This window comes from Rattus norvegicus, chromosome 13 (assembly GCF_036323735.1).
Source record: "Rattus norvegicus strain BN/NHsdMcwi chromosome 13, GRCr8, whole genome shotgun sequence".
In the NCBI taxonomy this organism is placed as follows: Eukaryota; Metazoa; Chordata; class Mammalia; order Rodentia; family Muridae; genus Rattus; species Rattus norvegicus.
In genome coordinates this window covers 49,304,802-49,313,068 of record NC_086031.1, presented here as the reverse complement: position 1 = coordinate 49,313,068, position 8,267 = coordinate 49,304,802, and the positions used below count along the sequence as shown (strand labels likewise).

Genomic DNA, 8,267 nt, shown 5'->3' with positions numbered 1-8,267 from the left:
AAAGCAAGCAGTGAGCAGCGTCCCTCCACAGTCTCTGCTTCAGCTCCTGCCTCCAGGTCCCTGCCCTGCTTAAGTTTTCACCTTGGCTTCCATTAAGGACGGACTGTAAGTGGACTGTGATCTGGAGATCCAAATCAAGTAAACCCTCCAGGTTGCTTTGGGTCATGGTCTAAAGACCATTGCCTATGACAGTAGAAAGCAAAGTACAATATCTGCCCTGACCATGAGAATTATGCAAACAATAAATGTAATCTCTGGGTTGGCAAGGACAGTCTCTATGCTACACACTCTGTCCTAGCATTTAGAACATGCCCAATAGAGCAGAAGCCCAACGAATACTTAACAAATTAATGATTTAGTAGACTCCTCCTTGTCCTTGTAAGCATAAGACATGATTTGTGAATTCTGTGTATAAAGGGAGTGGGGAGCCAGGGGTGTGGGTCAGAGCCTAGGCTTGAAATGTATGAGGCTCTGGGTGCTCGAGGGAGAAGGGGTGGGGAGAGGGAAGCATACGTAGTGGGAAGGGGAACGAGTGGGCTGAGGTGGCGCGAAGGAAAGGCAAGAAACAAACATTCATGAGCCTTCAGTACCAGATCTCCAACCCAGCACACTTCTTGGAGCCCTTTGGAGATATCAAGCCTTTCCCCTTCCCCAGGACCAGGCACTTCAGCTTCCACTGACAGACACTCTGGCTGCTACCATGCACAGTACGATGGGAGCCCAGATCTGCTTGGACTCTGAAGGGACTATTCCAACCACTAGACACACCCAGCACCCTCCGTGCCTTCTGGAGCCCTGCTCCGAGGCCTGTGCACCTCAGTGCAGGAGGTAGGAGTTGCCTTCTGCTGTCCCTGCCCCCTGCTCTGGAGCCAGGGGCTGGTGAGATAGTGGAGCCTAAGGATCCTGAGCAGGGAAGAAGTGAGGGCAGGAGAGGGTGGAGCGAGGAGCAGGAGGCCTTTCTATTCCTAGCTGTTTGTACACAGTGTCCTGACAACCTGGCCTGGCCTCTGCAGTGGACCCCAGAGATGGCTGAAGCCAAAACTCCCAAAGCAGCCCTGGCTTTTCTGAGATCATGCTGGGATGGAACAGGGCTGGCGAGGAGAGTTAGTTCTCCGTGCCCGAACAGCCCCTCAGCTTTCTCTTTCCCGCCAGGTTTCAGAACCAGTAAACTAGCATGGGTCCCTGGGCCTGGCATGAGGAGGAGGTGAAATAAAGGTAGTTCTGTGACATCAGGTGACTGGAGTCAGGCAGTAAGTGACAAATAACCCTCGCTTTCTTCCCTAAATCACTTCCTTGCTTTTCTCCTTTCCCCTCACCCCCTTTTGTCATTGCCTCACTCCTGCCAACAGAATGTTTTTAGCCTTGTGAGAACTTTTTTTTTTTTTAATGTCGTTTTGGCATCTGGACAGGTACAAAGCCTGGAGAATTTAGAGCGAAGACAGTCTCTCCCTTGATGAAGTAAACTCTCAATACTTGGTCCTCTTTAATCCTCCAATAGCCCTTCGAGGCTGGTATTTATCATTCCTACTTGACAAGTAATGGAGCAGAAGAAGCTAAGCCAATGAGGGTATTGGTACTGCCCTTGGGACCAGCACGTGCTAAATAAGTTAATGTCCTCTCTCTCTCTCTCTCCCTCTCCCCCCCCTTCCCCTCCCTCTCCCCTTCCCCTAAGGTACTCAGCTTCATTGACACTGTAAGGGGCAGAAGCAGAACCCAAATCTAGACCTAACTGAGTCCAGATGCCTATGGTTTTCTAGCTCACTCCTGGCCCGGCTGCAGAGAGTGAAGTCTTGAACAGGGACTTAAACCCTGGCTGTCAACCACCGCTTTCTGCTGGTTATGCCTAGTGCTGTTGTTCAATTACCACAATACAACCTAAGCTGGACCTTACCCTGTGAATCAGGATATTCCTGTTTATCCAATGTGGCAGGCCCATGAATATCAGCTTCTTCCTCCCGCTACCTCTGTACCTTGTGGTCCTTCTTGTTTTGAGTACACACACACACACACACACACACACACACACACACGCTGCAAATCTCTTAGTACCTATCTATCACTCAAGGCTTGCCTAGTCTGAGCCAGCTACGGACATGCTGGCACGAGCTGACACCCATAATTCCACAGTCTCTTGGAGGAGGGAAAGAGGCTGGGAAGGCAGATAGACTTGATGAAAGCTTTGTCTTCCTTGTTTTATCCAGGCCTGGGACCATGAAGTCCCTGAAGCCCTGATGCTTCCAACTCCCCAGGTTGCTGTTGACAGCCTTCCTTGATCGACAGCATCCAGACCACTTTGAAAACATCCCATGTTCCTCTCGTTGTTGGAAATCTTCCTCATTCCTGTCCATCATCCATCTGGCTTGCCCACCTCTCTCTCATGTTTCCTATTCTGCCAAGCTCTCAAGTTCTCAGATCTGCTGTCCCAAGAAGGGGAGAGCATCAGAAGCCATGCTACAGATGGGATCTAGGTTGTGTTTTGTTTTGTATTGTTTTTGTTGTTGTTATCCTTATCTGTCCTGGAACCTCTCCATAGACCAGGCTGGCCTTGGACTCATAGAGATCTGCCTGCCTCTACCTTCCAAGTGCGAGCGTTAAAAATGTGTGCCTCCATAGTCGGGCCACAAAGTTCTTTAAATATTATTAAACGCACTACCAATGAAAGATTTAAAAACAACACACCGAGACAAACACCTACAGCTGCCGCCACCCAGCTGGAGATCAAGTCAGCTGCTTTTCCAACTACAGATGGAGGTGGGTTTTAAACGTGGCTAGCCTTGTCTAGGGGTGTGCTTGTGCCTACCTAGCTCACCAGGCCCCCATCACCTCTCCTGCCCTCTCTACCCTGACCTCCAGGGCTATTTTGAGTGTGCACCAGTTGGGGTTAATCTCCTTAATCGGTGAGCCGTGCTGCCTGCTATGCTCCTGACTAACCCAGCTATCTGCTAAGGGCACTCTGAGGGTTGCTGAGGCCTCAGGGATTCCCATTCCTGAAGGGAGCCAGAGGGGCCTGGAGTTGAATGAAGACCGGGAGGAAGGGACTGTGGAGGCTAACAGGCAGCGGGAGGCTGAGGACAGCAGTGGATTGCTCAGAGTCTCAGGTTAACCTCTAGGGAAAACCTAAAAGAGCTTCCTCTACCCCCGAGCCCAGCTGCTCTGGCCCCTGACCCCAGTTTCATGCAGGTGATAATCCTGGGTCCCTGTCACCCTAGGGAGGACAGGGGAGGCTGGCTGAGGGGGTCACCCACCACCACTACCACTTGGGAAGGGAAGAGAATAAGAGTTGACCTGTGGTGATCAGGTCCCTGAAACATGAGACAAGGACTGCTTCACTCCACAGCTGGCTCATGCACTGGGGAGGGCTCTGTCTTCCACCTGGGCTAAGGGAGAACTCCCAGAGGACCAGAGAGGAGCTTGGCTGCCAGATCCACCCCATTTACAGGCAGGGACGGAGTCCACCTCCAGCCTTCCCTGAATCTCCTGCTAACAAAAATTCGTTTCATAAGCAGCCTGGGATCTTCTGTAGGGAGGTCTTATGTAAGTATTTACCTCCTGAATCATATATGCTGGTGAGGGAAACAGCCAAGAAAGCAAAATGCAAAAAGAGAGGGGCAGGGGTATATGGCACCACAGCAGGGATGTTAGCTGCACTCAAGGCCCTGGGTTCGATCTCCATCATCATGAAAAAGACTGTGGGTCAGCAAGAGAAAAACTCCTTGCCGGGCAAACCTGACAACATGAGTTACATCTTTGGAACCTACAGTGGGAGTAGAGAGCTGACTCTTGAAAACTGTCCTGTGACTTCCACACGCACACCACGACACACGCGCTCCCCTTTCCTTAATGACAAATACTCTAAAGGATAGAATGTTAGGATACGGGAATGTTCAATCAACGTGCCCAGCTTTGGCTAAGAATCTGGGACAACTACCTGGAGGTGGAGACCTGGAAGAGGTATGGGAGGAATATTCATGAAAACTATCTCTAAACAATCCAAAGGATCCCTGGACTATTCTAGCCCAGTGAAGGTGAGGTAACCCCGATCCCTTTCAGGGTCCCCACCCTAGCACTCCAGCCACAGTGTCTTAGAGTTTCCCTCCCAGGAGAAGTCGAAGGGGCCTGCTTACCACTCTTCATTCCTATTGGACTCTTAGTATGGTTAGTTTCAAACAAAAGTAGGGCTCACTGTAATGATTATGTGGACCCATATCCCTATCCCCATCCTTTTAAAGCAAATCCCCCAATTCGATCAGTTGTCCTAAGAATATTTCATTACTTATGTCTAAAACACAAGCATCCTTTTGAAAGAATGTTCATAATGCCATCATCCCATCTCCAGGAATCAGCTAAAATTCCTTGAAACCGCCCCATAACTTTTCCTAGCCAACGGTTGGTTTAGTGGTTAATGGTATTCCTCAGAAAGTGGGGAGACTATCCAGACTGTCACAGTCACTGCTTGTCTGACAACATACAAGCACACTGGGTCACACCTCTCTGGGCTCTCACATGTAGCTACTATATGATCCTAATGGAGCTCAGTTAGCACAGAGCTGGTCTAGCATGCACCAAGACCCCGCGTGTTCAACTGTATAAGTGGGCACAGTGGTGGCTCACACCGGCAACCCCATTGCTTTGGAGGTAGAAACTGGACGATCGGGAGTTCAAAGTCATCCTCACTAGCTGTCCAGTTTGACCAAGCCTGAGCCACATGAGAACTTATCTAAAACATAAAAAAGCAAGGGCTGACATTGTCTTCCTTCCTTTACTCTGATATCCTGTGAAGGGAGGAAGTACAAACTTCAACTAAGAGGGAGGTCACCTCTTAGCTGTGTCGCTCTGGGACAGGCATTTAGCCTCTTTGGGACTTTTTTTTTTTTTTATGACGGGGATAAAAGTTATCTCCTAAGACTGTTAAGGCTTATGAAAAAGAAGGATCTTGTGGTGGGCATGTAGAAGGTTCTCTGGAGCCCACCTTGCTTCCACAGGCTGGGCTAATTGGTTGGCTTGCTATCGAATCGATTGGATTGCTATGTCTTCATGAAGAGCGAAGGCCCAGGCAGCGAGAGCTGGAGTTAGTTCCCCAGCCTGGAGCTGACACTCTACCTGATCACCCAAGCTTTGCTGTTTTGTTCTGGCCACTAATTAAAGGGACAAGTAAGTGCCTAGACTGAGGGGTGGGCAGGGCTGGACAAGGGCAGTTGCTGCCACTTATTGAGTGCTAATGTGCCAGGCACAGTGCCGGGCACTCTCCATCACCCTCTTAGCTGCCTCAACAGCCTCTGAGGCAGGTACTGCTGTCCTTGAGGTCTAGGTAGCTCGGGAGTGGCTCAGTCACATAGACAGGGCAGCAAGGGTTGCTAGTACTCATGCAGGGTTTTCTGGAATTTAAATACGAGGCCTTAATTAACTTCACCATCATTCTTTTGAGAGTAACACTAAAGAGGCTACATGTTATGGTTCACTCACATTCCCCCAGGTTGCCAGAGACTTCGGCCCACTACTCTGTACATTCCAAAGCCCAGCTGCCCACTGTGCTGACACATGCCCTTTGCCTGCACTGGGAGCAAGGAGCGGACTGTAACAGAGTATCTCTACAAGGCAAGAATGGTCCTAAAGGCAGCAATCCGACCAAAGATGCCTACTCTCCCACCCTCTATTGCTTGACTTGGCTCCATCTGGAGAAGTAAGTCCATCCCTGGGCAAAGCCAGGAAACCGGGCAAGAGAGGAGAGAGAGTCAGGGTGCAGTATTACTAAGAGCAGAAACATTGGAGAATCAAAGTCCCAGGAGGGCTAGAGTCCTTCCGTGCTCTTTGACCTAAACCTCTTGCTTTATAATTAAATAAGGGCTTTAGTTTTAGAATTGCATAGCTGGAGGGTAACACCCTTACACGGCATGTGAGAGGCCCTGGGTTTGGTTCCAGGGCTGAAAACAGTTCTGTTTGACCTCAGTCTCCAGAAGCCACAGACACAAGTCAGTCATTGGGCCCAGAGCCCAGGGGATGGAAGAGAAGAGCAAAGCCAAACTCCAGAGTGAATGCTTAGGGGGAGGGGGGAGTGGGGATGGGGGTGGAGATGAGGGTGGGGATGGGGGTGGTCACAAAAGTGTCAAGAGCTTGACTGAGTTTCATTTCTCTGTTTCCTGCTCTGGGTCACCAGCCCCTCATTCCCCCATACTTGTATTGATATTTAGTCATCATTATCAAAGCTGTAGAAGAAATAACCACCCTACCCACAGGGTAAGAACTCCTGAGCCCTTTGGTAAAGCCATGAACATGGCCTGGGGGATAGATGGCAGGGACAGAGACAGTGACCCACCCTCCCACTGTGTCTCCCTACATTCCTATTCTTAGGAGTTGGGCCAATCTCATCAGCTCGGCTTTCTCTTCTTGAGTGCTTGAAGACACAAACACCATCCTAGTCTCTCTCCCTCCCTCCTAGCACAGGATGGAGGTGAAGAAAGAATACTGAGAGCAGGACGGCATCAGCTCAGACACATCCTTCAAGGACACCTCCAGCCTCAGCTCCCTTTTCCTACTTGATTTTTGAAGTGCCATGTCTCTCCAACATATCCAACTTCTGCTTACCATGCAGATTAAGGGCAAAGGTTCACACTGTCAGTTTAACACGTAATAGCCTATTCTGAAGCATCTGGTACCCTGCCAGTAAGAGCTGTTTTTCTAAGAAAGAGGGGTTCTAGTCCTGGAGTTAGGGGCCCCGCCCTCCCTCCCCACCCTACTTTCCTCCAGGGTGTGTCACTCACATCCACAGACATCTCCCTCTGAATAATTTTCTTGCTCTCCTTTTCACAGAAGTTGAGCATGGCTTCCCGGTTGAACGAGCCGGAGGGCTGTTTGTCCGTTTGATTCCTCTGCCGCAGCCCCACGGGAATGCTCCCATCAGGGTCCACCACATCCAGCTCCTTCTCCAGCTCTTCCATTTCTTCAGGGGAGAGGGTAGACAGCAGGCTGTCGATGTCGGGGTCTTCACTCACCTGCCGCCGATACTTAGCTACCTTGGACATCTTGGCAAAGTGAGCAGTTGCTCCTACCAGGTCTGGCGGGCTTGCTGGTGGTAGGCAGGGAAGGGACAGGGAGCGCTAGTCTGGTTAGAACTGAGCGGGCTTGAGTGCAAAGCCCCAGCTAGGTGAGCACTGCAGCTCCGTGGGCCCTGCTGTACTACAGGTGTTCCGGGGGACACAGCAGCCTCCCTGCAGCCCAAGGCTAGTGGACCCTGCTTGATCTAACCAGCAACCAATAAAACCTGACAGCTGCCCAGCCAGAGAGGAGAAGCCAATCCCCAAGCCAGGGGGCGGGCCTGCCTCACTGTCAGAGCTGTTTGAAACTTGAGGACATTCCAGGGAATCTTGGAGCGCTGCGTGACCAAATTTAGTACAGAGCAGTTTAGCCTTTTAAAGACAAGGGGGCCACGCAATGAGAAAAAGAGAGAAAAATGCGAAGGCTGGCAGAAGCCGCCGGACACTGGAAGCCAGGGTAGCAGGGACTGGGGCCGTGAGGTTCGCTACCTCGCCAGCCTGAAGCAAACTCTGTTTGAGAACGCATTTTCGGTCACTGGGTGGCCACAGCCACCTTTCTACTGTATTTGGTAATGTTCGGGGGCGGGCTGGGGAGTCCCCGGCGTTTACAATTCCAGAAAGACACAAATTCAAGATGAGGGGTAGCTCTCATAACCATCCCACCTGAAAGCGGAGCATCAGTTACCCTAATGCGTGTTCACCACCTCTGAAGAGAAAAAGAGGATGGGCGACGGGGTGGGGGTGGGGGTGGGGTGGGGCGTGGGTGGGGGGAGGGGCGGGAGGAGGGGTGGGGGTGGCATCCTCACTGTGCATACAAACTGAAAATGTGAAGGTGTTTGCGGAAGAGGTGGGATCTGCAGGAGGAAGAAACTCTTAAAGGGCTCTGTTTCCAAGGCTCTTGGGAAGAGGATTGTGACCTTCCTAGGTTCCCGCCTCTGCAGGGGCATCTATAGACAACCTTCTCTGGGTGCACAGACGAGGAGCCAGCAGGCACCAGCCACAAATCCAGAGCACAGTTTAGCTTGTCTTAAGGGAAATGCAGTTCTGGGCCACTGGGAGATACTGTTGCAACAGGTCTGGTTTCTTTCATAGAAGGGCTTTCCACTACTCATCCATCATGCTGCCCTGTGCAAGTCTCAGAGACATTCAATCTCCTGCCCCCCTCCTTCCTGCCACAAAATCCCTTCTAGAAGCTCTGGTGTAACCCATCAGGGTAGATGCTTCGATCTTTCCTGG

General features: G+C 51.0%; 1 protein-coding gene across 2 annotated transcripts in view; it reads right to left on the bottom strand.

Moving 5' to 3' along the window:
• The window catches only part of Lmod1 (leiomodin 1), a 42,278-nt gene extending 34,902 nt beyond the window's left edge, over positions 1–7,376 (bottom strand). Inside the window, exon 1 of one of the 2 annotated variants that reach the window (XM_063272307.1) lies at positions 6,759–7,376. In XM_063272307.1, coding sequence (XP_063128377.1) covers positions 6,759–7,019 — 261 coding nt within the window. In that variant the 5' untranslated portion in view covers positions 7,020–7,376. The remainder of the gene's footprint in view (positions 1–6,758) is intronic. The other variant, NM_001107179.2, reaches the window with a different exon arrangement.
• Positions 7,377–8,267: the final 891 nt, after the last annotated feature.